The sequence below is a fragment of the Colius striatus genome, chromosome 21 (genome assembly GCF_028858725.1).
Source record: "Colius striatus isolate bColStr4 chromosome 21, bColStr4.1.hap1, whole genome shotgun sequence".
Lineage (NCBI taxonomy): Eukaryota > Metazoa > Chordata > Aves > Coliiformes > Coliidae > Colius > Colius striatus.
The window spans coordinates 4,488,910-4,515,307 of NC_084779.1; the positions used below are offsets into that span (position 1 = coordinate 4,488,910).

Sequence of the window (26,398 nt, forward strand, 5' to 3'; positions counted from 1 at the left end):
TATATAGTGTGTGGCACCTGTATATAGCATGTGGCTCCTGTACAGGGAGTGTGGCTCTTGTATATATAGCATATAGATCCCATATAGTGTGTGGCTCCTGGATAACGTGGCTCTTGTATATATAGCACATAGATGGTGTATACAGTGTGTGGCTCTTGTATATATAGCATATAGATCCCATAGATAGTGTGTGGAACTTGTATACAGCATGTGGCTCCTGTACAGAGTGTGGCTCTTGTATATATAGCACCTAGATCCCATATATAGTGTCTGGCTCCCAGCTACAGCTGGTAGCTCATGTCTATAGTGTGTGGCTCCTGTGTATATAGCATGTAGATCCTGTATGTGACATGTGGCTGCTGTATGTAGTGAGTAGCTTGTATACAGTGTGTGGCTCCCATATAGTGTGCAGGTTTCATACAGCATGTAGCTCATATTTAGCATGCAGCTCTTGTATAGTGTGCAGCACACATATAGTTCTCCCCTATGGCATGTAGCTCATATAGGATGCACTTACATAGTGTGCAGTTCTCTTATACAGCATGTCATCCCTCCAGGGAGCAGTTCTCTTCCATCCCATGCAGCTCTCATACAGTGTGTACAGCAGCCAGCTCTTTTCTGTATCATGCAGCTCTCCCACAGCATGCAGCTCCTAGTGGGGAGTTCTTACAGAGCATGCAGTGCTCTTCTAGAGGGTGCAACCCATAGAGTGTGGAGCTCCCATCTAGTGTGGAGATGGCTTATATGATGTGGAGCTCTCACATAGAGTGTGGAGAGCTCTTATAGAGTGGCCAGTTCTCTCCTATAGCATGGAGATCTCTCATATAGTGTGGAGAACTCCTAGAATGGACAGTTCTCCTGTCTCACATAGTGGGGAGATCTCACATATACAGCAGAGAGAACTCTTACATAGTGTGGGCTTCTCTCTTATATATCTGTGAGATCTCTTATACATAGTCTGATCTCTCCTATAGTTTGATCTCTGTATATAGTGTCCTGTTCTCATCTCATGTGTACTCTCTTCTGGAACATGCAGCTCTCTACATTGTGCACACTCCCCTTTAGTGTGCAGCTCTATGTGGTGTATCCTCAGCATAAGGTGTACACCTGTACCCAGGGTGCAGCTCTCACCTCTATAGGCTGTGCTTCCCTTACAACATGCAGCTCTCTCAAGAGCCTGGAGCTCTTCTACCATCTCCAGTTCTCTCATACACAGCTCCATAGCTTGTCTCTCCTTCACATTGGCTGCACTCCTTATATTTTCCAGCCCCAAGGGCTTGGGTGCTGAATGTTCAGTATTTATTCTTTGCTATTTGCTCTTTATTACTATATTATTGTTGTTTATTATTATTATTAGACCCAAATCACTCCTGATATCCCAATGCACAGCCCAAATGCCACACCCACACCCCCACCCCCCAAAAAAACCCCTCTGGGCTGCCAGTTTGGTTTTATTCCCATTTAATAGCAGGTCAGGGACTCCCCTCAGTTCCCACCAGTAAAAACCTACAACTTCAAAAATAGAGATAGAAAAATCCCACAGCTTGCTAAAAACCCACCCAGTGAAACCCAAACCCACCCTCACCAACCCAGAGGAGCTTTTGGTTAGCAAAAAAGCCAAAAAAGGGGGGAAAATTAGGCTGTGGTGAGTGCTGGGGTTGTGAGGGCTGAAGGGGCATCGTGTGTCAGGGAGGAATAAACCAGGTGCCTAGAAAAAGGAGCATTGGTAAGTTCTTTGTTACAAACTGTGATAGAAAAAGGGAAAAAACCACCCAACCTGTATCAAAACCACATGAGTGTTGTTGTCTCGTTGGTAAAGTGCAGCTTTTGGCTTGAGAAGAAGGAATGTGGAGCCCCAGCTTGCTGGGGTGATGGGGTTTGTTGATGGAGGGGTAGCTGAGCTGTGCTGGTTGCTGCTGCAGTTGGGGCCTAAAGGCTGGTGGGGTGATGGTGCAGCTCCTGCCCCTTCAGCAGTGAGATCTGCAAAGGAAAGGAGGTGGGGGGCAGTGAGGAAGGGGTGTGGGGGTGTCTTCCCCCAGGGAGGGGGTCTGTGTCTCTGTACCTGCTCCTCCAGGCTGCGGCTGTGGCTCAGAGGGGACGAGGGTTCCAGCGCTGAGATCTGGGTCTGGGAGGGCAGGGAGGGCTGTCACCCCAAAAGTGGGCACCAGCAGTCTCAGGGACTGGGGAGAGCCCCCAAAAGAGCCCAGCACCAGCCCAGGGCAAACACCAGCACCTCCCCAAGCTGAGAAAGGCCCCAAAAAGAGACCAGCACCAACCCAGTGGAAGCATCAGCATCTCTCCAAAGCATCCTAAAAAGAGCCCAGCATCATCCCAGTGAAAGCAGCAGCAGCCTCCCAAGCTGGGAAGAGCCCCAAAATGAGCCCAGCACCCTGCCAGTACAAACATCAGCACCTTTCCAAGCTGGAAAGAGCCCTAAACAGAGCCCTGCATCATCCCAGTACAAGCCCCAGCTGGGAAGAGCCCCAAAATGAGCTCAGCACCCTTCCAGTACAAACACCAGCACCTTTCCAAGCTGGGAAGAGCCCTAAAAAGAGCCCAGCATCACTCCAGCACAAGTACCAGCACCTTTCCAAGCTGGGAAGAGCCCCAAAACAAGCTCAGCACCCTTCCAGTACAAACACCAGCACCTTTCCAAGCTGGGAAGAGCCCTAAAACGAGCCCAGCATCACTCCAGTACAAACCCCAGCATACTCCCACGCTGGGAATAGCCCCAAACCCAGTCCAGCACCCTTCCAGCACAAGCCCCAGCACCTCTCCAAGCTGAGCCAGGCTCCCATAGGAGCCCAGCACCCTCCTGCCACCAGCAGCATGTGCCCTGAGGCTGGAGGCAGCACCCAGGGGTGGCAGCTCCTGCAGGACACACACACAAACAGGAGCAGGGCAGGGGAAAGCACACACAGCTGTGAGTTACATGCACAGCCAGGGCAGGGAGAGCAAACACACAGGGAATAGGGACTGAAGGTATCACAGAACCCTGCCAACAGCCATGGCAGAGAGGAGAGAAAACATTGCACGGAGCAGGAATGGTGTTGGAGTTATTAACCACAGCTGCCAGCATCTCAGTTAGTGAGCACCTATCAGCTACTGAGTGTAGCATGGGATATAGAGAGATACACAGAAAATAGCCACATATCAATTAGTGAACACCTAGAAACTAGTGAATGTGGCATGGAATAGGGAGATAGACAGATGTAAAATATTCAGTGTGGTGGACAAGAGCAATGATTACAGCTAGCAGGCAACACACACATTATTAACTGCAGCAGCTAATACTCATGTTAAATGTAGTATCAGTAAAGATTATTAAAGCTATGTTATTATCAACTATAACACATAATAATTATACACATATACCTAAATTATTATCTACACATGGATGATGTCTAAAGGTCCCTTCCAACCCCAACCACTCTGTGATTCTATGATCTCAACAACTATATAAATAAAGGTTGAAGAGAATGTTACTGAAGATAACAGACACATTAACCACAGCAGAGAATAACTACATTTAGCACACCTATTTAGTGATATTGCATTTAATATGTATATTATCTGCTCCAGCTAATAATGTGTCTGTTACCTGCTGCCTTGAATAACACTACATGTAACACACACATTATCTGCTCTAGTTGATAGTGTATCTGATATCTGTCTTTACTAATTTACACACCACCCACTCTATTTGATGCATATCTATATAGAATTATGTCTATCACAGATCTAATGTGCTGGAGTTCATCTGTTAGATGCTCTTTGATAGCACCACGTTCAACATGTGTATTATCTGCTGCCATGGATAGTGTATGTTACCTGCTGGCTTTAGTACTTGATATATTACATGGAGTGTTATCAGAAAGCAGGTAACACACTGTCCATGGCAGCAGGTTAATATATATGGACTAGATGATCTCTAAAGGTCCCTTCCAACCCTACCATTCTATGATTCTCTGATAGATATTAAATGTAGTGTTATCAAAGAGAGCAGATAACAGACATAGTTCCTATTGTACCTATTAACTACACCACTGATAAAGACAGCAGGTAACAGAGACATTATTAATGACAGCAGATAATACACAGCAAACAGACACATAAACTTATGCATATAAACATATATTAACCACAATGGGTAGTATAGAAAGCAGGGAAGACAGTGGCTATCAGACATTAACTGCAGCAGATAATACACATTAAGTAGAGGATTACCAGAGACAGCAGGTAACAGAGACATTACCAATGACAGCACACTAGTATATATGGAATCTTTGATTTGCCCCCAGGCCTGGTGGCTGTGGCTCTGCATCCCCCTGAGTGTGATGTGCTGCAGGGTGGCAGCCCCTGGGCACTCGAGGGTGCTCTCCCCCCCAGCACCAGCCCCTCTCACCTTATCCAGGGTCTTCTTCAGGGTCCCTTTGTCCTTGTCGAGGCGCAGGGCTTCCCGCCTCTCGCCTTGGGTGAGGCTCAGGGTGTGCTGCAGCCCACACACCCGCTCCTGCAGCGCCTGTGCCAGGGTGGGGGGCACCCATGGCACCCCCTCCATGGGCACAGTGGGGGGCTGGGGGGTACATGGGGGCAGAGGGATTGAGGGGTGATAGGTGGCTGTGGGGTCTGTAGGGTGATGTGAGAGTGGTAAAGGATGTGGCACGGGGAGGGGGGAAAGGTGTGCAGGGTGCTGCATGGGGGCAAAGGGCTGTGCATGGGGAGGTTAAAGGGTGTAAGAGGCTGCATGGGGGCAATGGGATGCTGGGGGGGCAACACGGGGGTACAAAGGGCTGAATAGGGGCAATAGGGTGCTATAGGGGGTGGGAATGGGTGCAGGGGGTTGCATGGGGGAAATAGGGTGCTATATAGGCTGGGAAAGGGTGCAGGGAACAGTATGGGAGCAATAGCGTCCTATATAGGGTGGGAGGGGGTGCAGGGGGCAGGAATGGGTGCAGTGGGCAGTATGGGAGCAATAGGATGCTACAGGGGGTGGGAATGAATGCAGGGGACTGTATGGAGGCAATAGGGTGCTCTAGGGGGTAGGAAAGGGTGCAGGGGGCTGTGTGAGGGCAATAGGGAGCTATAGGGGGTGGGAATGAGTGCAGGGAGCTGTATGGGGGCAATGGGGTGCTGCATGGGGGGGTTAAAGGGTGTAAAAGGCTGTGGGGGCAATAGGATGCTATGGAGGGGTGGGAGAAAGTGCAGGGGGCTGCACAGGGGTAACAGGTTGCTACATGGGGGGTGCAAGAGTGTGCAGGGAGCTGCATGGGAGTAATAAGGAGTTGCATGGGGTCATGAGGGTGCAGGATGCTGTGTGGGGGCAAAGGACAGCGATTTTCAGTGACCCCCCCTCCCACCAGCACGGGGTGCAGCCACCCTCACCTCCTGCTGCTGCCGGAGCTGCAGCTGCAGCTGCAGTTTGCTGTGCCTCAGGGCGTCCTGCTCCTCCCGCAGCCCCCGCAGCTGCTCCCGCAGCGCTCCCTTCTCCTCCCGCGCCTCCTCCAGCGCCCGCTGCGCCACCTCCAGCCCCTCCTGGCACAGGGGGACACCCGGTGACACCTCCCCACTCTCAAATCAAAGCCACCCCGGGCTCACCTCGCTCCAGGGAGCTGGCTCCCACCTGCAGCACCCTGCGAGCTCGCCGGTGGCCAGGGTGCTTTGGAGCTGCAGCAGCAGCTCACGGACCGTGGTGCCATCGACCAGACCTGCAGCTGGCATGGCCTGGTCCCTGGCCCGGCTCCCTGCCAGTGCCACTGTGCTCAGCCATTGCATGGCCAGCTGCAGAGCCCCTGCTCGCTGCCTGTGAGCTACAGCCCAGCCCTGGGGCACAGCCCCACACCATGGTGGGGCAAACACAGCCGTGGGCCCAGGGCAATGGGCTGAGGTTGCCCAAGAGGTAAGGGCCGGGTCCTGCCCTTGGGTCACAACAGCCTCAGGCAGCTCCAGGCTGGGGCAGAGGGGCTGGAAAGCTGCTGCAGGGAAAGGGCCTGGAGGGGTTGGTGCCAGCGGCTGAACAGGAGCCAGCAGCGTGCCCAGGAGGGCAAGAAGGCCAGCGGCAGCCTGGCTGGGCTCAGCAGTGGGGTGGCAGCAGGAGCAGGGCAGGGATTGTCCCCTGTGCTGGGCCCTGGGCAGGCTGCAGCTCCAGGGCTGTGTCAGTGCTGGGCCCCTCACTCACTGCCACAGGGACACTGAGGGGCTGCAGCGTGGCCAGAGCCGGGCACAGAGCTGGGGAAGGGGCTGGAGCACAAGGGGCTGGGGAGGGGCTGAGGGAATGGGGGTGCTGAGCCTGGAGAAGAGGAGGCTGAGGGCAGCCAGCAGCACTCTCTGACACTCCCTGACAGGAGGCTGCAGGGGGCTGGGGGTCGGGCTCTGCTCCCCAGCCATGAATGACAGGACAAGGGCAAATGGGCTGCAGCTGCCCCAGGGGAGGTTGAGGCTGGAGCTGAGGCAGAACTGTTTCCCTGAGAGGGGTGTGAGCCCCTGTGCCAGGCTGCCCACGGAGCTGGGGCAGTGCCCAGCCCTGGAGGGATCCCAAAGGATGGAGCTGAGGTGCTGAGGCTGTGGGTCAGTGCTGGGCTGGGCAGGGTGAGGGCAGGGCTGGGACTGCAGCAGCCTCAAGGGCTTTTCAGCCAAAGCCATGCTGTGACTCTATGCCACCGCCCTGTGCACGGTGTGTGTGAGGAATCAGGGCTGGTACCTGTTTCTGGAGCCGCTCCGCTCGCTCCCGCGTTGCCCGTGCCCCCGCCTGCCGCTCGCCCAGGGCCAGCCGTGCCCGCTGCAGCTCTCCCTGCAGCACCCGCTGCTGCAGCTCCAGGCGGCTGCTCCTGCTCTCTGCCGCTTCCAGCCGCCGCCTGGCATCCTCCAGCTCGGCCTCGGCAGCACGCACCGCGCTCAGCCGCTCCTGCAGAGCCCCCGCAGCCCTCAGGGACACCACGGGGGCTGCGGCCAGTGCCCAACCTGGGCAGCTCACCAGTGCCAAGGACGGCGGTAAGGGCAGGGTTTGGTCCCTGTCCTGGCAATGCCCAACCTCAGACGCTCACTGGTGCCAGGGGATGGGGATAAGGGCAGGATGAAGCCCCCCTTGGTAATGCTCCACCTGGGCAGTTCACCAGTGCCAGGGATGGGAGTAAAGGCAGGTTTTAGTCTCTCCTTGGCAATGCCCAAGGAAGGGATGGGGACAGGGGCAGGACTGAGCCTCTCATGGCAGTGCCCAACCTGGGGATGGGGACAGGGGCAGGACTGAGCCTCTTATGGCAGTGCCCAACCTGGGGATGGGGATAAGGGTGAGATTGAGCCTCTCATGGCAGTGCCCAACCTGGAGATGGGGACAGGGGCAGGACTGAGCCTCTCCTATGGCAATGCTCAGCCTGGAGATGGGGACAGGGGCAGGACTGAGCCTCTCCTATGGCAATGCTCAGCCTGGGGATGGGGATAGGGGTAGGACTGAGCCTCTGCCATGGCAATGCCCAACCTGGGGATGGGGATAGGGGCAGGACTGAGCCTCTTATGGCAGTGCCCAACCTGGGGATGGGGATAGGGGCAGGACTGAGCCTCTGCCATGGCAGTGCCCAACCTGGGGATGGGGATAGGGGCAGGACTGAGCCTCTTATGGCAGTGCCCAACCTGGGGATGGGGATAGGGGCAGGACTGAGCCTCTCCTATGGCAATGCCCAAGCTGGGGATGGGGTTAGGGGCAGGACTGAGCCTCTCTCATGGCAGTGCCCAAGCTGGGGATGGGGATAGGGGCAGGACTGACTCCTCCCCATGGCAGTGCCCAACCTGGGCAGCCCTCCGCTCGCCCTCGGCAGCGTTCAGGCTCCGTTCCAGCGCCGCCACCTTGTCCCTCAGCGCCCGCCGCTCCCTCTCGCCCCGCCGCAGCGTCTCCTCCTGCAGCAGCAGCGTGGCCTGGGCACTGCTCAGCTCCCCGCTGCGACGCCCTGCGACAGCCACCCCGCCGTCACCCACCTGCTGGGGCGGGCACGGGGGGCTACAGGGGGGTGTAGGGGGCAGGTCACTGGTTTAACTGGGATTTAAGGGGAGTTTCACCCATTTTACTGGGATTTATGGAGTCTACACAAGGGGTTTTACCAGTTTTACTGGGGTTTAGAGGGATGGAGGGTGGTTTACTGGGATTCAGGGGGGATACACAAGGGAGTTTTCCCTTTTCATTGGGATTCATGGAGTCTGCACAGGGAGTTTTATCAGTTTCAGTGGGATTTAGAGGTGATGCAGGGGTCTTTTACCAGTTTAGCTGGGGTTTATGGGGTGTGCACAAGGTATTTACCAGTTTAACTGGGGTTTATGGGGTGTGCACTAGGCATTGACCAGTTTAACTGGGGTTTATGGGGTGTGCACTAGGTATTGACCAGTTTAACTGGGGTTTATGGGGTGTGCACAGTGGGGTTTCCCAGTTTCACTGGGATTTACAGGGGATCCACAGCAGAGTTATCAGTGTTATTGGGGTTGGTGGGGTGTGCATGAGGGTTTTACCAGTTCTACTGGGGTTTACAGGAGATGTACACAGCATTTACTGGTTTTACTGGGGTTAACAAGAGAAGCATGGGTGGGGGATTACCAGTTTTACTGGGGTTTACTGGGATCAATGGGATTTTATCAATGTCACCAGGACTTGGGGAAATCCCACTGAGCATCCTGCAGTCCCAGGCAGCATCATCCCCCCATCCCATGCCTTAGTTTGGTGAGGGACTGGCAAGGGTCCAGCATGGGTTAAATCATCCCAAACCTTATGATTTGGGGGAGATACAGCCCCCAACCCCCAAAAAACCCCTCACCATCACCTTCCTGACTCTCAGCCACCAGCTTCTGCAGCTGCTGTGCCCGGGAGCTGGCGTTGTCCCGTTCCTCCTCTGCCTCAGCCAGCTGCTGGCTCAGGGTGCTCACCTGCACCCGCAGCTCCTCCTGAGCAGAGACAGAAAGGGGCTTTTTTAGGGGGAGAAAAGAGCTTTTTGGGATGATGGGGAGGGGAGGGGAAGGGGCAGGTACCCGCTCCCGCTGTGCATCCTGCAGCTCGCGCAGGAAATCCCGCAGGGCTGCCCGCACCGCCTCGGGCTCAGTCGCTGCATTGGGGTCTGGGGAGGAGTCGGGGTTCCCTGAGCCCTCTGGTCCCCCACCTGCATGAGGACAAACAGGGTGGCATGAGGACAATGGGGTGCAGCAGCCAAGGGAGGACTGTGGAATATGGGGATGTTAGAGATGGAGCAATAGGGTGATGGAGGACAGGCAGGGATGGTGCAGTGGGGTATGGGGGGGGTCCCCAGAGAAGCAGGAGAGACAGCAAGAGGGGGATGAAGTGTAAAGGATGGTGCACAGTGTGATGGAGATGCAGAGGATGGAGCAATGGAGTGAGGGGGGAACCCCAGGGATGGAGCAGTGGGACACAGGGGACCCCCAGAGATGTAGGAGATGGAGCAATATGGCACATGGGGGACACCCAGGGATGACACAATGGGGTAATGGGGGACTCTCAGAGATGTAGGAGACAGAGCAACAGAGTGATGGGGTGCAAAAGGTGGAGCACAGGGTGATGGAGATGCAGGGGATGCAGCAATGGGGTGATGGGGGGACCCCACAGATGGAGCAGGGGCACATGGAGGACCCCAGGATGCACGGGATGGAGCAGGGGCACATGGAGGACCCCAGGATGCAGGGGATGCAGCAAGGGCATCAGAGGACCCCAGCATGCAGGGGATGGAGCAGGGGCACATGGAGGACCCCAGGATGCAGGGGATGGAGCAGGGGCACATGGAGGACCCCAGGATGCAGGGGATGGAGCAGGGGCACATGGAGGACCCCAGGATGCAGGGGATGGAGCAGGGGCACATAGAGGACCCCAGGATGCAGGGAATGGAGCAGGGGCACATGGAGGACCCCAGGATGCAGGGAATGGAGCAGGGGCACATGGAGGACCCCAGCATGCAGGGGATAGAGCAGGGGCACATGGAGGACCCCAGCATGCAGGGGATGGAGCAGGGGCACATGGAGGACCCCAGGATGCAGGGGATAGAGCAGGGACACACGGAGGACCCCAGGGTGCAGGGGATGGAGCAGGGGCACATGGAGGACCCCAGCATGCAGGGGATGGAGCAGGGGCACATGGAGGACCCCAGGATGCAGGGGATGGAGCAGGGGCACATGGAGGACCCCAGCATGCAGGGGATGCAGCAAGGGCATCAGAGGACCCCAGCATGCAGGGGATGGAGCAGGGGCACATGGAGGACCCCAGCATGCAGGGGATGGAGCAGGGGCACATGGAGGACCCCAGGATGCAGGGGATGGAGCAGGGGCACATGGAGGACCCCAGCATGCAGGGGATGCAGCAAGGGCATCAGAGGACCCCAGCATGCAGGGGATGGAGCAGGGGCACATGGAGGACCCCAGCATGCAGGGGATGGAGCAGGGGCACATGGAGGACCCCAGGATGCAGGGGATGGAGCAGGGGCACATGGAGGACCCCAGCATGCAGGGGATGGAGCACTGCAGCGGGACACACCCCCATCCCCTGAGGCAGGGCCAGGGCACGCTGGGGGTCCCAGGGAGCCTCACCCTTGGCCGGGGAGCCGTGCCGGGCGCGGGCGATGCCCACGGTGCGGCGCAGGGCAGACTGGATGCCGCCCAGGCGCGTCTCGGCGGCGCGGCGCAGAGCTTCCCCGCGCACCAGCTCAGCCTCCAGCCCCTGAGCCCGACCCTCGGCCGCGCTCAGCCGCAGGCTCAGCTCGGCCGCTTCGCCCCGCGCCGCCTCCACCTTCAGCTGCAGGTTGCGGGCGTCGGCCAGCAGCTTCTTCTCGTTGCCACGAGCCTCCTCCAAGCTGCGGGCCAGGTCCTTCTCCCGCTGCCGGAACTCACCCTCCGCCTCCGACAGCCGCCGCTGCAGCTGCTGCAGCTGGGGAGGGGGATGGAAAAGTGGGGATGGGGTGCAGGGGCACGGAGCAATGGGGCGCCAGGGATGGAGCACGGGGTGATGGAGATGCAAGGGATGGAGTAATGGGGTGATGTGCGACACCCAGGATGCAAGGTGGTGATAGGGATCCAAGGGACAGAGCAATGGGGCGATGGGGATGTAGGGGATGGAGTAATGGGGTGATGAGGATGTGGAGGACACGGCAATAGAGTGATGTGGGACACCCAGGACACAGGGGACACAGAAATGGGGTGATGGAGATGCAGGGGATGGGGCAATGGGGTGATGAGGATGGGGCAATGGGGTGATGAGGATGCTCAAGGATGCAGGGGATGAAGCAATGGGGTGATGAGGATGCTCAGGGATGCAGGAGATGGAGCAATGGGGTGACGAGGATGCTCAGGGATGCAGGGGATGGGGCAATGGGGTGATGAGGATGCTCAGGGATGCAGGGGATGGGGCAATGGGGTGATGAGGATGCTCAGGGATGCAGGAGATGGAGCAATGGGGTGACGAGGATGCTCAGGGATGCAGGGGATGGGGCAATGGGGTGATGAGGATGCTCAGGGATGCAGGGGATGGGGCAATGGGGTGACGAGGATGCTGGGGAATGAAGGGGATGGAGTGGTAGGGTGATGGGGACAGCCAGGGACATCAGGTCCAGAGCAAGGGGACAATGGTGGTGCAAAGGACAGACAAAGGAGGTTGATGCAAGATCTAACCAGGGATGCAGAGTAGAGAACAGCAGGGCAATGGGGACATAGGGGACTGAGCAGTGGGGCAATGGGGGCACCCAGGGACACAACATCAAGCAATGGAGTAGCAGCGGTACCAGATACCAGTTATGGGGCAGTGGGGATGATGGGGATGACAGGAACACCTAGACACTCAGGGTACCAAGCTGTGAGCTGATGAGGACATTTCAGGGTGATGGGGACAACTCCAACCCTTGGGGACTCCCCACCTCCTTCCTAGCAGCCTCCGTGCCAGCCTCACTCTCTGCCACCTTCTGCCTGAGGCCAAAGGCTTCACGGCGACTCTCCTCCTCCCGCTGCTCCTCCAGGGCCACGCGCGCCTGCAGCTCACCCACTTCCTTGCTCCTCTTGCTGTTCTCGCTGTCCAGGTCCTTCACCTGCCCAAGGAGGAGTTGGAGGCAGTTTGGGGGCACCTCAGGGTGGATGGTCCCTGCCATCCTCCTCTTCCTCCTCCTCACCTGCCGGCGCAGGTCCTGCAGCTCGCGGCGGGCGTCGAGGCGGGCACGCTCCAGCTCCCGCAGGGCTGCCCGCAGCTCCCGCACCTCCTGCTCTGCTGCTGCCCGCCCGTGCTCCACCAGTGCCAGCTGCTGCTCCTTCTCCTCACTAGCACGCTTCAGGCTGCAGGAGTGGGGAGTCAGGGCTGGCATCATCCCCCCAGGGCATCACCACTGCCCTGAGCACCTCCCCAACCCCAGCATCTCCCTGAGCATCACCCTGTCCTGAGCATCCTGCTCCAAGCCATCCCCATCCCAGGTATCCCCCCACCTTGGGTATCCCCCCACCTTGGGCATCATCTCACAGGTATCACCCCATCAGAGCAGCCCTCACCCTCAGCATCACCACCCTGCAGCCTCTAATCCTGAGTATGACCCCATCGTCTGCAATCCCTCATCCTGAGCATCACTCCAACTCCTATATTCCCTTATCCGAGCATCACCACAACCCAGAGCACCCAAAACCACTCCATGCATCACCCAATCCTGACCATCACTACAACCCCTGCATCTCCCACCTTGGGCATCCCCTTATCCTGAGCATCACCCCTAACCCCTGCATCTCCCACGTTGGGCATTCCCTTACCCTGAGCATCACCCCAACCCTTGCATCCATTTACCCTGAGCATCACCCCAGTCCCTGCACCCATTTACCCTGAGCATCACCCCAATCTCTGCACCCATTTACCCTGAGTATCATCCCAACCCTTGCATCCATTTACTCTGAGCATCACCCCAACTCCTGCATCTCCCACCTTGGGCATCCCCTTATCCTGAGCATCACCCCTAACCCTTGCATCTCCCACCTTGGGCATCCCCTTATCCTGAGCATCATCCCAATCCTTGCATCCATTTACCCTGACCATCATCCCAACCCTTGCATCCATTTACCCTGAGCATCACCCCAACCCTTGCATCCATTTACCCTGACCATCAGCCCAACTCCTACATCTCCCACCTTGGGCATCTCCTTATCCTGAGCATCACCCCAACCCCTGCATCTCCCAGTGTGGGCACCCTCTCATCCTGAGCATCACCCCAATCCCTGCATCCCCTGACCCTGAGCATCACCCCAATCTCTGCATCCTTACCCCGAGCATCACCCCAACCCTTGCATCCATTTACCCTGAGCATCACCCCAATCCCTGCACCCATTTACCCTGAGCATCACCCCAATCCCTGCACCCATTTACCCTGAGCATCACCCCAACCCCTGCATCTCCCAGTGTGGGCACCCTCTCATCCTGAGCATCACCCAGCCCAGAGCACCCAAAGCATTCCACCACCCCACACCGACCCCGGCCATCTCTCCATCCCCTGCACCCCCTCCCCATGGCCTGCCGCCCTCACCTGATGCGCTCGCCCTCGACGCGCCGCAGCGTCGCCCGCAGCTCCTCGTTGGAGCGGCGCAGGGTGTCCTTCTCCCTGGCATGGTCGCCCAGAGCCCGCCGCGCCTCCTGCGCCCGCCTCCGCTCCTCGTCCCGGCCCTCCTGGCACTCGCGGGCTTGGCGCTGTGCCTCCTGCAGCTCCCGCCGCGCCGCTGCCCGCGCCTCTGCCGCCAGCCGCAGCTGCGCCCGCGCCTCCTCCGCCTGCAGCCGCGGCACCGGGGGCTCAGCAGGTCGGGGAGGGCATATCTGGGGAGGTGGGAGGGGTGGGATTCACCTCCCGCAAGGCACCGTCCCGCTGCTTGGCCGCCACCGTCGCTTGGTCACGGAGGCTCTTCGTCTCCCGCTCGTGGGTTGCCGTTGTCTCCTCTGCCTGTGCCCGCAGGCTGCTCAGCTCTGCTGCCAGGCTCTGCAGGGAGGGCACAGCACCCTGAGCACCCCCTTGCAGTTGTTGGGTGGGGGGTGCAATGGGGATGGTGCAGGGATGGGGATGCTGAGGTACCATCATCAAGCACTGTCATTACCAGGGGGCTTGTAATGAGGGGGCTGCAAGTGGGGAGGGAGAGGGGGATCATTGAGGGGGCTGCAAGGGGGGCTCACAAGCAAAGGGTGAGCCTCAGGGGTTGGGTGTTGCATGAGGGGGGTGGCTAGGCATGGGGGTTGCAGTAAGGATGGTGCAGGGATGGGGGTTGCAGTAAGGATGGTGCAGGGATGGGGATGAGGATGCTGAGGTACCACACCTGAGCATCGTCATTGCTAGGGGGTTTGGAATGGGGAGGACTGCAAGGGGAAGTGGGTCACTGACGGGGCTGTAAGAGGGGCTCACAAGCAAAGGGTGAGCCTCAGGGGTTGGGTGCTGCAATAGGGGGGTGCCCAAGCATGGGGGGGTTGCAATGCAGCAGGGGGCATCAGGGACACTCAGGCAGTGAGAGGACACCCAGGCACGGGCACTTGCAGTGTGGGACACGTGGGGGGCTCTGTATCATTCTGGGGGGAGTCTCAGGCCCTATTCTCCTTCCCCACCTGCTCCTTCTCCTGGTGACCAGTGACCTCACGTCGCTGCTGCTCGAGCTCAGCCGTGGCCTGGTCCAGGCTCTGCTGCAGCCCCTGCAGCGTCTCTGCCAGTGCCACCCGCTCCTCCTCCCGCAGCGCCAGCACCTGAGGGGGACACACCAGAGCTGGGACACCCCATACAGGGGGGACACCCCGCACAGGGGGAACATCAGGGACACCCACCTGCTGCTTCTCGCTCTCGCGCTGCCGCCGCGTTGCCGCGAGTTCAGCCGCCAGCTCCTGCTGCTGCCGCGCCAGCCGGTCCCGCTCGGCCTCCAGCTCCTCCTGCCAGCCCCAGCAACCAGCAGCAAACCCCAAACACCAGCAGCACGACACAAAACCCAGCATCACATTGTGAGAATCAGCACTGTGCTTCGAGAAGCCAGCCTCTCTGGGTGCTGGGCCCTGGGCAGGCTGCAGCTCCAGGGCTGTGTCAGTGCTGGGCCCCTCACTCACTGCCACAGGGACACTGAGGGGCTGCAGCGTGGCCAGAGCCGGGCACAGAGCTGGGGAAGGGGCTGGAGCACAAGGGGCTGGGGAGGGGCTGAGGGAATGGGGGTGTTGAGCCTGGAGAAGAGGAGGCTGAGGGCAGCCAGCAGCACTCTCTGACACTCCCTGACAGGAGGCTGCAGGGAGCTGGGGGTCAGGCTCTGCTCCCCAGCCATGAATGACAGGACAAGGGCAAATGGGTTGCAGCTGCCCCAGGGGAGGTTGAGGTTGGAGCTGAGGCAGAACTGTTTCCCTGAGAGGGGTGTGAGCCCCTGTGCCAGGCTGCCCAGGGAGCTGGGGCAGTGCCCAGCCCTGGAGGGATCCCAAAGGCGTGGAGCTGAGGTGCTGAGGCTGTGGGTCAGTGCTGGGCTGGGCATTGTGAGGGCAGGGCTGGCACTGCAGCAGCTTCAGGGGCTTTAACAACCAAAACGATCCTGACTCTATGACTCAACGCCACATCTCATGTATCAGCATCGTACCAATAAAGAGTCACCGTCACAGCCCAAAGTCCAGCCCTGCACCCCAACCCAGCCTCTCACCTTCTGCTGCTGCAGGCGGTCGAGCTCATCGCGGTGTGTGGCGCGGGCGCTCTCCAGGGCCATGGCCACAGCCGCCGCCTCCGCCGCCGCCTCCCGCCGGCACTGCAGCTCCCGCTCCCGCTCCTGCCGCGCCGCAGCCAGCTCCGCTGCAGGGGGACCCTGCCTCAGGGGATGCCCCTCGGCACGGGAGGGTGACAGGAGCAGGGACACGAGGGAGGACGCGGTGGCGGAGCAGGGAGGGTTGATGTGGGTGGGCAGGGATGGATGGTGGTGGAGAAGGATAGCGGGGGGAGAGGATAGGAAGGAGGACTGGAAGGAGGATGAGGATGGGAATGGGGATGAAGATGGGGTTGGATGGGGATGAAGGTCAAGATGAGAATGGGAGGGAAGATGGAGAGGATATAGGGATGGATGTGGATGAGAATGAGGATGGGGATGAAGATGGGGTTGGATGGGGATGAAGGTCAAGATGAGAATGGGAGGGAAGATGGAGAGGATATAGGGATGGATGTGGATGAGAATGAGGATGGAGATAAGGATGAAGATGGAGATAAGGATGAAGATGGGGATGGGTGGGAATTAGGATGGGAATAAGGATGACAATGAAGATAGAAGGAATAGGGGTGGATGAGGATAGGGATGAGGATGGAGATGGAAATGGATGGGAAGGAAGATGGGAACAAGGGTAAGGATAAAGACAGGAGAAGGAATATAATGGAGAGGGATGGAATGAAGATGGAGATGGGGATGGAAACAGGGATGAGAATGAAGATGAGCATAGGAATAGATGGGGATGAGGAGGAGGATGGAGATGGGGAAGGACAGGGATAGATGTGGTGAGGCTGAAGATGAGGATGGCCAGGGATGGTGATGGAGAGGTGTAAGGAGGGATGTAAGGTGTAAGGGGCTTCTCACTCTCCAATGTCTCCTTGGCCTGGCGCAGGGCCCGGCCCTCGGCCTCCAGCTGCTGGCTGTGGCTGTCGAGCTGGGCCAGGCGCTGCTGCAGCTGGAAGATGCTGCTCTCCAGCCCCTCCTTCTCCGTCCTGCCGAAACACCGCAGCCATGCTGCCGAACCCGGGCACCGGCCAGACGCCCCCCACCCCTGCCAGCACCCACCTGAGCCCGGCCGCCTCCTGGGCCCGGTCCTGGCCCTGGCGCTGGGCGCTGGCGAGCTGCACGGCCAGGCTGGCCCCCTCCTTGGCCAGTCCCTCGCGGGCCCGGCTGAGCCGCAGCAGCTCGGCCCGCAGCCGCTCCTGCTCGCCCCGCGCCTGCGCCAGCGCCTCGCCCGCAGCACTCTGCTCCTGCACCGCCTGCGGGCAGCCTGCTTACCTTCTGCAGCCTCCCACTCACCCCAGCCATCCCCCATGGTCCCCCCAGCCATCCTCCATGGTCCCCCCCAATTACCCCAGCCATCCCCCATGGTCCCCCCCAATTACCCCAGCCATCCTCCATGGTCCCCCCAGCCATCCTCCATGGTCCCCCCAGTTACCCCAGCCATCCCCCATGGTCCCCCAGTTAACCCAGCCATCCTCCATGGTCCCCCCAGTTACCCCAGCCATCCCCCATGGTCCCCCAGTTAACCCAGCCATCCTCCATGGTCCCCCCAGTTACCCCAGCCATCCCCCATGGTCCCCCCCAATTACCCCAGCCATCCTCCATGGTCCCCCAGTTACCCCAGCCGCCCTCCATGGTCCCCCCAGTCACCCTCTATGGTACTCCCAGTTGTCTCACACACCTTCTCCACTTCTCCCAGTTGCCTTGTGCACCTTCCCCATTCCTCCCAGTCACCCCCTGCAGCCTCTCAACCTCTCCCATTTGGCCCATACGATATCTGTTATCCCTGGCACCCTCCCCCATCCCTCCCAGTCACCCCTGGCACCCTGCCCCATCGCTCCCACTCGCCCCTTGCCCCCCCTGCCCAGCCCCCACAGCCCACCTGTGCCAGGTGCTGGCGCAGGCGCTGGTGCTGGCCCCGCAGCTGGCGCAGCTCAGCCCGCAGCCCGCGGCATCCCTCCTCCGCCGCCCTGCGCGCCCGCTCCAGCCCGCGCCGCTCGGCCGCCCCGGCCCGGTGCCCGCGCTCCAGCTGCCCGCGCAGCAGCGCCAGCTCCCGGCACAGCTCCCGCGCCCGCAGCCGCCCGCCCTCTCGCTCCTCTTCCAGCCGGGACAGCGTCCGGCTCAGCTCCGCCTTCTCCCGCGCCAGCCCGGCTGCCAGCTCGCTGGTCTTGGCCAGTGCGTCCCGCAGCCGGGCCTCCTCTGCCTGTGCCGCCCGCTGCGCCGCTGCCAGCTCCCCGCAGCTGCCCTGCGCCTGGCACACGGGCACCCGCTGTGTGGGCTCAGCCTGCTGCATGGGGGCTGCACACACTGCATGGGCTCAGCCTGCTGCATGGGGGCTGCACACACTGCACGGGCTCAGCCTGCTGCATGGGGGCTGCACATACTGCATGGGCTCAGCCTGCTGCATGGGGGCTGCACACACTGCATGGGCTCAGCCTGCTGTATGGGGGCTGCACACACTGCACGGGCTCAGCCTGCTGCATGGGGGCTGCACACACTGCATGGGCTCAGCCTGCTGCATGGGGGCTGCATGTGCTGTATAGGGACTGTACACACTGCATGGGGGCTGCACACACTATGTGGGGGCGGTACCCGCTGCAAGGGAGGGGTGCAGCCTACTGCAGGGGAGTTGTGTCCACTGCATGGTGAGTCTGCTGCATGAGGGCTGCACCCGCTGCATGGGAGAGGCTTGCTTATGCTGCATGGTAGGGTGCTGCACCCACTGCATTGAGGGAGTAAGGCCGTTGCAGGTGGGTTGTGCCCACTGCATGGGCTAAGTGTGCTGCTTGGAGGTTGCACCAACTGCACTGGAGGGGGTAAGCCTGTTGCATTGCAGAGGATAAGCCTCCTGCAAGGGGGGTGTAGCTACATGGGCTGAGTCTGTTAGCTTAGGGGTTGCACCTACTGCATTGGAGGGGGTTACACCCACTGCAGTGTTCATGGTGGGGGGACCAGGGACTCACCTTGCCCAGAGCCTCAGCCAGCGCCTCCCGCTCGCCCCGAGCCACCTCAGCCTCCAGCGCCACACGGCTCAGAGCCTCCCGCGCCTCCAGCAGCTCCCGCTGCGCCCCGGCACGCTGCGCCTCCAGCTCCTCCAGCTGCTGCTGGCTGCCAGCACCCACAGGGAGGGGGCAAAGGCTGCAGCACCCACTCCCAAGCAGCATCCCGGGAGGGCACAGCACCCAGGCCCCATCGTGTCCCCCCACCTGTGCTCCAGCTGCGTGCGGGCGGCCTCGGCGGCGCGGGCAGCCTCGGCACGGGCGTCCTCCAGCCCCTCGCTGCGGCGCTGCAGCTGCGCCCGCTCCTGCTGCAGGGCACTCGCCCGCTGCTGCTCCTCTGACAGAGCCTCCTCCACTTGCAGCCGCTCCCTGCAGACACACAGACACGGGGATGCTCAGGGGTGGCCACGGCACGGTGGAGGGAGGCACAGGGACAGACAGAGATAAGTACATAGGGGTGGATGGACAGACAGGCAGCATGCACAGGGATCTGATGCACACAGGGATGGACAAACAGACAGGGATGGGATGGATGCAGAGACAGGGAAGAGTGGACACATATGGATGGATGGATGGATGGGCAGGCAAGCCAGGGAGGTGGATGGACAGAGACAAGCCAGGATGAGTGGGGATGGATAGACATGCAGAAACACAGAGATGTGAAGGGGTGGAGAGATGGACAAGGAGACATGTGAAGGGACAGAGGAACAGACAGACAGACATGCACAGAGGCAAATGTACAGGGACAGACAGGTTGGCAGGTAGAGAGAAAGATAAAAAGAGATGGATAGATGGATTGATGGATTGGCCAGGGTACAGAGGAAGGGATGTACATGGATGCAGGGGGTATGGACAGACAGATGAACACCAGGCTGCAGAGGGACAGACACAAGGCTGCAAGCACAGGGGTGGCTGGAGGTCGGGACAGACAGACACAAGGCTGCAAGCACAGGGGTGGCTGGAGGTCGGGACAGACACACACAAGGCTGCAAGCACAGGGGTGGCTGGAGGTCGGGACAGACAGATACAAGGCTCCAAGCACAGGGGTGGCTGGAGGTCGGGACAGACAGACACAAGGCTGCAAGCACAGGGGTGGCTGGAGGTCGGGACAGACAGACAGCTGCAGGTACCTGCGCAGGGCCTCGGCCTCAGCTCGCAGCTGGGCCACCTCACGCAGGGCCTCATCCTGTGCCCGCCTGCAGCCCCCAGCCTCGGTGCTGAGCTCCTCCAGCCGCCTCTCCAGGGTCTCCAACCGCCTCTCGCTGTCGTCCAGCTCCCGCCGCAGGCTCCCAGCCACCTCCCGGCTGGCGTCTGCCTGGCCCCGAGCCTCCTGGGGAGACAAAAGGGAGGTCAGCCTTCATCACCATCATCATCCTCATTGTCCTCCTGCAGATGCATCCTCCCAGCTCCCCGTGCTCACCTGCAGCTGGAGGTGTTGGCGGCGCAGGGCAGCGCGTACGGCAGCGGCGGCAGCGGCAGGAGAGGGCTCTGTAGGCAGCGGCTGCTCCGGGGCATCTGCCAGCACCGCCTGAGAGGGGACAGGGAGGGACCCCCCCCCGGGTCAGCCAGGGGACATGGAGGTGGGGAAGGGGGAAAGAGAAGAAAGGAGGAAGAAACTGAGGCATGGAAGGGCTAAAAATGAGATAAGGAAGGGGGGAAGTGAAGAAAAGAGGAGCAAACTGAGGCAAGGGAGAAGGAAACTGAGGCAGGAAGGGGGAATTGAAGAAAGGAAGAGGAAAGGGACATGGAGAAGGAGGAAACCAAGGTGAGGAGGGTGGAAACTGAGGTGAGAGAGAGAGCAAACTAGAGAAAGGAGAGGAAAATTGAAGAAAGAAGGAGGAAATAGAGGCAGGGAATGGAGAAACTGAAGAAAGGAGGAGGAAACTGAGGCAGGGAAGGGGCAAAGTGAGGCAGGGAAGGAGGAAACTGAGGCAGGGAAGGGGCAAAGTGAGGCAGGGAAGGGGCCCTTCTGCCTGTGAGGTGAGGGGAGGCACTAAGACTCGCCTGGGTGACGTCCTGCAGCACCTGCCGGAGCAGCTCCACCTCGGAGCGCAACGCTCCCACCTCCTCCGGCGCCGGCTCCCGGGCGCGCGAAGCCTCCTGCAACAGCCACCTCAGCACAGGGTGTCAGGCACAGGGCATCGCAGCCCAGCGGGCACCGTGCCCATGGATGCACCCCCCAGCACCCATCCCCCCAGTGAGCTGCATCACCAGGTCTCTCAGCTGCAGGGTGAGCTCCTCCACCGCTCTCTCCTTCTCCCCATCCTCAGCCCGCAGCCGCTCCAGGGCAGCCGCCAGCTCCGCCAACCTGCGACGAGACACGGGGGCAGAGCACAGGGCTCCTCTGCACCACAAATCACCACAACCCACGCCCCCTCCTCAAGGAATCGTCCCACGTGGGGTACCTGGCTCCCAGGGCAGCCTTCTCCAGGTCGGCATCGCGCGCCCTGGCCGCCAGCTGCTCCTCGAGCTGCGCCTGCCGCAGCGCCTGCCGCTCCCGCGCAGCGCCCGCCTGGCTCTCGGCCAGCCGCAGGTTGGCAGCCAGGTGCAGGCACGCGGCGTGGGCTGCCCTGCTCGCCCGAGAGGCCTCGTGGCTCAGCTCCGACAGGTCCCTGCGATGGGGCCGATGGGGTTAAACGCGGCTGGTGTCTGGGGGAGCTCCAGGGACACCCACCCGCCTCACCCCGAGGGGAGTTTTTCCCCCCCTGACCTCTCGGTGGTGGCTTTCATCTCTCCGAAGTGACGCCTGAAGGCCACCACTTGCCTCCAGAGGGTCAGGAGGCGGCTGTGCTCGTTGCTGAAGTAGGTGTTGAAGGACTGCCCGGTGAACAGAGAGGCTGTTGGTGCTCCACTCGCTCCTCATATCACACAACACTCCCCGTGTCCACAGCTCCCGCCCCCATGGTGCTCCACAGCCAGCAGCCCCCCAGCCCAAATCCCTTCCATCCTGCATGGAGAGGGACAGGGTATTCCTCCTGCTGCCCTGCACTGCCTTCCCATCACATATTGCATCCCTTGCACCCCCAAATTATTCTCCATGCAGCATCCCCCATGGCCTCACATCTCTCCCAGCAGTTCCATGTCCTCATGGCAGGCCTGCACCCTTCCCCCATGGTCCTGCATCCTTGTCTGTGCCACATCCCCTCCCTATCACGTGCTGCATCCTCTACACCCCTGAATTCTTCTCCATGCAATATCCCCCATGGCCCCACATCCTTCCCAGTGGTCCTACACCTCTCATGGTGGTCCTGCACTCCTCCCTGATGGTCCCATATCCCTTTCTGTGCCACATTCCCACATCACTCTGCCTCTCACCCCTTCCCCATCACATGCTGCATCCTCAGCACCCCCAAATTCTTCTCCCTGCGACACCACATCCCTCCCAGTGGTCCTGTATCCCCCTCCAGACCACTACATCCCTCTGCCTCACATCCCTCTCCCTGCCACCCCCCATCCTGCTCCCTCCCATATCCCCAGCCACCCTCACACACCCTCAGGGTCCCCCCACACCTCCTCCTCACGCCTCCACTCCAGCTCCCGCTGCTCCAGCTCGTCCCGTGCCCGTGCCCAGTCGGCCGTCAGCTTGCGGATGTCCTCGCTCAGCGCCGCGTTGGCCACGTTGGCTTGTTCCAGCTGCTCCCGCAGCATCGAGTTCACCTGCACCAGGCTGCTGCTCCTGGTGTGGGAAAGGAAAGGGTCACACAAGGCCTGAGCATCACCCCTGGAGGGGTCCTGCAACTCCCAGGGGACTCCCAGCTCACCTCTGTTGCTCCTCTTCCAGCCGGATCAGGGCGTTCTCCAGCTCGTTGCTGCTCTCCTCCTCCAGTTGCGAGCTGCTCGCATCCAGCTGATTCTGCAAGGACATCAGCACACTTGCCATCACCCCACTCTTGGAAAGGTTTGAGGCAGGGAACTCCCTCTGCCCCAAAACCAACCCTCACCGTCAGCCTCTCCTGCTCCAGCTCCGTTGACTTCTCCAGCAGCTGCTGCTCCACTTCGCCACATTTCTTCTTATACTGCAACACCTGGGCAGAGCGGATGGGGTGGGAGCCACCGAAGGGAGGGGACCCCAAAATGTCCCTGTGTCCCCCAGGAAGGATTTACCTTGGCTTGGAGCTTCTGCACCAGCTGGGCTTGTCGCTGCTGGCCCTCCTGGTAAGCCTGCAGCTTGCGTTTGTAGGCAGCCTGCTCCTCCTCCAGCAGCCGCCGCAGCTCGATGTTGTGCTGCGCCAGGCTCCGGCTCTCTGCTGCTTCCCGCTCGCCCGTCTCCAGCCGCAGGCTTTGCTCCAGCTGGGATGGGATGGGATGGGATGGGATGGGATGGGATGGGATGGGATGGGGGAGATCTCAAGGAACACTCCCTCACCCCCACCCCAAGGAAGTTCAACTTCCCCCTCCCCAGTCCCCCACCCAGGATCCTTCACACATAACGCTCCAAAGCCATCGCTTCATAGAATCATGGAATCATTTTGGCTGGAAAAGCCCTTGAAGCTGCTGCAGTGCCAGCCCTCCCCTCACCCTGCCCAGCCCAGCACTGACCCACAGCCCTCAGCATCTCAGCTCCACGCCTTTGGGATCCCTCCAGGGCTGGGGACTCCCCCAGCTCCCTGAGCAGCCTGGCACAGCGGCTGACACCCCTCTCAGGGAAACAATTCTGCCTCAGCTTCAACCTCAACCTCCTCTGGGGAAACTGCAGCCCATTTCCTCTTGTCCTGTCACTTAGGAGAAGAACCCGACCCCCAGCTCACTGTCAGGGAGTGTCAGAGAGTGCTCCTGTCTCCCCTCAGCCTCCTCTTCTCCAGGCTCAACACCCCCATTCCCTCAGCCCCTCCCCAGCACCCCTGTGCTCCAGCCCAACATTGAACACAGCCCTGGAGCTGCAGCCTCACCAGGGCCCAGCACAGGGGGACAAACCCTGCCCTGGTGCTGGTACAAGCCAGGATGCCCTTGGCCTTCTTTGCCACCCTGGCTTGCATGGGTAAAGGATCCTTGGGCACAGTGCTGGCAATTCCCTTTGGAGCATTTTCCTGATATCTGCCTTTGTTTTGTAAATAACCAGGCACAAACAGAGGGGTTGCCCCTCAAAATCCCAGCACCTCTCACTTCGGGTCTCCCCTGGACCCACATTCAGCATCTGGCCACTGCCCAAAGCCTCTTCTAATTCCCCTGTTACCAAAGTGAAGGGATGCAAAGGTGCAGGATGCCCATGGGCAGGGGGGAAAGTCCTGGTTCCCAATAAACAACAGGACAAATAAAAGAGGGATGGGGGCAGCTTTGTTCATCCCACAGGACAAGCCCTGGCAAGCCAGGACAGGTCTGGACAAGCCACATGCATGGCACTGAATCTCCCATCACTAGACGCTGCAGCATCTCCTGCTCTCGGTGTGGGGAATGCAAAGGTTCTGGCTTGCATGGCCTTGATTTTGGGGTGAAAAAGGGTGGGTTTGGGTTAATCTAGCTGGTGACATACCCGCTCGCTGATGGCATTGTACTTGATGGCCAACTCATCGCGTTCAGCCCGGCTCTGAGCCAGCAAGTCCTCGACACGCGACAGCTCCTGCTGCAGGATGCGGTTCTCCTCCTGGAGGGACAGCAGCGAGGACATGGCCCCCGCCACCCCTGCTCAGGACATGGATCATAGTCAGAGACAAGATACCCTAAGGCCACAAAATGCATTGCTTTCCTCTCCCTCAGCTGCAAATGCTGCACCCCCTGCAACCCAGCCAGGCTGAGCGACGCAGTTTGCAACGGCAAAACCGCTGCAGGCTTGAGGTCACAATCACCAGGCTACTGCAAACGAACAGCTGTGGTTGCAAAACTGCTGCAAGTTTGCCTGTGATCGCAAAACTGTTGCAGATTTGCACTTGTGGCTGCACAACTGTTGCAGATTCGAAGCTGCAATCGCAAAACAATTAACTTGCACTTGTGATCATACAACTGCTGCAGATTTGCAGCTGCAATCACAAAATCACTCTGAATTTGCATTTGTGGTCATACAACTGCTGCAGATTCACAGCTGCAATCACAAAATCACTCTGAATTTGCATTTGTGGTCATACAACTGCTGCAGATTCGCAGCTGCAATCGCAAAACCACTATGAATTTGCATTTGTGGTCATAAAACAGCTGCAGATTTGCAGTTGGTCAAAAAAACAGATGCAGATTTGCAGCTGCAGCCACAACACTGCTGCAAAACTTACTGTTGCAGTCACAAAACTGCTGCACATCTACAGCTGCAGTCACGAAACTGCCACAAACTTACAGCTGCAGCCACAAAGCTGCTACAGGTTCACAGCTGCAAAGAGAAAACCGCTGCAGATTTGCAGTTGCAGCCACCCACCCGCTACAAGTTTGCAGCTGCAATCACAAACCCGCTGCAGGTTTAGAGCTGTCACCACAAACCCGCTGCAAACTCACAGCTGCAATCACAAACCCGCTGCAAACTCACAGCTGCAATCACAAACCCGCTGCAATCACAAAACCGATGCAGATTCCTAGCTGCCACCACAATCCCACCGCACATTCCGAGGTGCCACCACCATCCCACCGCACATTCCAAGGTGCCACCACCATCCCACCGCACATTCCAAGGTGCCACCACCATCCCACCGCACATTCCGAGGTGCCACCACCATCCCACCGCACATTCCAAGGTGCCACCACAGCCCCGCGGGGAGTTTGCAGCCGCTGGCACCAACCCGCTGCAGTTTCGCACCAAAGCGCCCACCGCGGGTTCAATGGCCACAATTCCCAGCCGCCACACGGCCGCGGCTCCGCCACTTGCCCTCACAAAAGAGCCATTTCTACTCGTCAAAAGTGCTACTTGCACTCGCCAAACCCCCTCCCCTCCTCCCCTCCCTCGGCTCCCGCGAGAGCTGCCACCAGATCCCGCTGCGGGAGGGACTGAGGAGGGGACACACACACACACCCCGACACCCACCTCAACCGCAGCCTCCGCCTCACTCATGGGGGGTGACCCCTTGGCATACACCCCCCTCCCTGCCCCGCTGTGCCGCGGGCTCCTCGCTCCGACAGCCCCTGGCGAGGTTTTTGGGGCTCCCTTTGGGCTCGGCGGGAAGCGGATGCGCGCTCGGGATTTGCCCGAAACCATTCCCTTCCCCTCCCCGTGTGACGGCGGGACCCGGGGACCCTCCTCTTCCTGGTCACCACAGCGGGGAGGGTCCCAGCTTCTCCACCGAAGCACAACAGCAGCGATATTTTACCATCCAATATCAAAACCAGCGCTTAAATATCCCCCCTCCCCCGTCCCCAAGCCGCCGGTTTATTTATAAACCCACAAAGCGAAACTGGAGCCCAGAAGGGAATAAGCAAAAAAAAAAAGGAAGGGAGAGATGTAAAAAGTCCCTGTGCCCTGAGCTTCCTCGTGTCCCAAACGAGTGGAAATGGCCTTACTTTGCGGCAGGGTCCCCCCCGGGCAGGACGGTGCTGGTTCCCACCGGGGAAAGGGTCTCCCGGGAGAGAGTGAGCCAGTCTTTCGTTAAATCCCGGCCCTCATTAAGCTCATTAAAGCCCAGGGGTTTGCTCTGGCAGGAAAAGCTTTTGAGGTGGAGCATGCCAGGGTTGCTATGGGGCAAAGAAGCATTAACAACCCCTCCCCCGGGGGAGGATTTACAGCGTCTCAGGTTCCTCTGGCCACCGAGGCTTCCCCCTGGCACTGAGGATGCAGAAAACCCTCTTTCCCCGCCCCC

At 59.7% G+C, this 26,398-nt stretch overlaps 1 protein-coding gene across 4 annotated transcripts; it reads right to left on the reverse strand.

Annotated features, from left to right (window-relative positions):
* Positions 1-1,445: 1,445 nt before the first annotated feature.
* On the reverse strand, positions 1,446-26,152 carry CROCC (ciliary rootlet coiled-coil, rootletin). 4 transcript variants are annotated; one of them, XM_062012692.1, is made up of 33 exons: positions 26,103-26,152; positions 24,160-24,308; positions 22,794-22,979; positions 22,631-22,714; positions 22,451-22,542; positions 22,200-22,365; positions 21,400-21,506; positions 21,095-21,301; positions 20,901-20,997; positions 20,694-20,789; positions 20,110-20,217; positions 19,820-20,019; positions 18,897-19,058; positions 18,654-18,798; positions 17,573-17,941; positions 16,753-16,946; positions 16,552-16,679; positions 15,637-15,782; positions 14,792-14,893; positions 14,579-14,713; positions 13,833-13,964; positions 13,521-13,759; positions 12,135-12,294; positions 11,886-12,053; positions 10,567-10,903; positions 9,007-9,134; positions 8,802-8,922; positions 7,783-7,940; positions 6,701-6,904; positions 5,386-5,535; positions 4,406-4,576; positions 2,063-2,125; positions 1,446-1,980 (listed from the first exon to the last, which is right to left on the reverse strand). In XM_062012692.1, the coding sequence occupies exons 2-33, from the start codon at positions 24,292-24,294 to the stop codon at positions 1,930-1,932; spliced, it is 4,941 nt and encodes a 1,646-aa protein (XP_061868676.1). In that variant the 5' UTR covers positions 24,295-24,308; positions 26,103-26,152; the 3' UTR covers positions 1,446-1,929. The 4 variants fall into 4 exon arrangements, with proteins under 4 accessions (XP_061868676.1, XP_061868677.1, XP_061868678.1 ...); XM_062012693.1 differs by lacking the exon at positions 26,103-26,152 and adding an exon at positions 25,630-25,688 and having other exon boundaries at positions 22,451-22,536; XM_062012694.1 differs by lacking the exon at positions 26,103-26,152 and adding an exon at positions 25,630-25,688 and having other exon boundaries at positions 4,406-4,522.
* Between the last annotated feature and the right edge of the window lie 246 nt (positions 26,153-26,398).

Coding starts and splice junctions, on each gene's coding strand:
- CROCC (XM_062012692.1), bottom strand. CDS start 24,294: ATGTCCTCGCTGCTGTCCCTCCAGGAGGAGAACCGCATCCTGCAGCAG. Junction 17,942..18,653: donor TGGCTGAGGCTCTGGGCAAG/GTGAGTCCCTGG, acceptor CCCGTGTGCCAG/GCGCAGGGCAGCTGCGGGGA. Junction 12,295..13,520: donor GTCGAGGGCGAGCGCATCAG/GTGAGGGCGGCA, acceptor CCACTCCTGCAG/CCTGAAGCGTGCTAGTGAGG.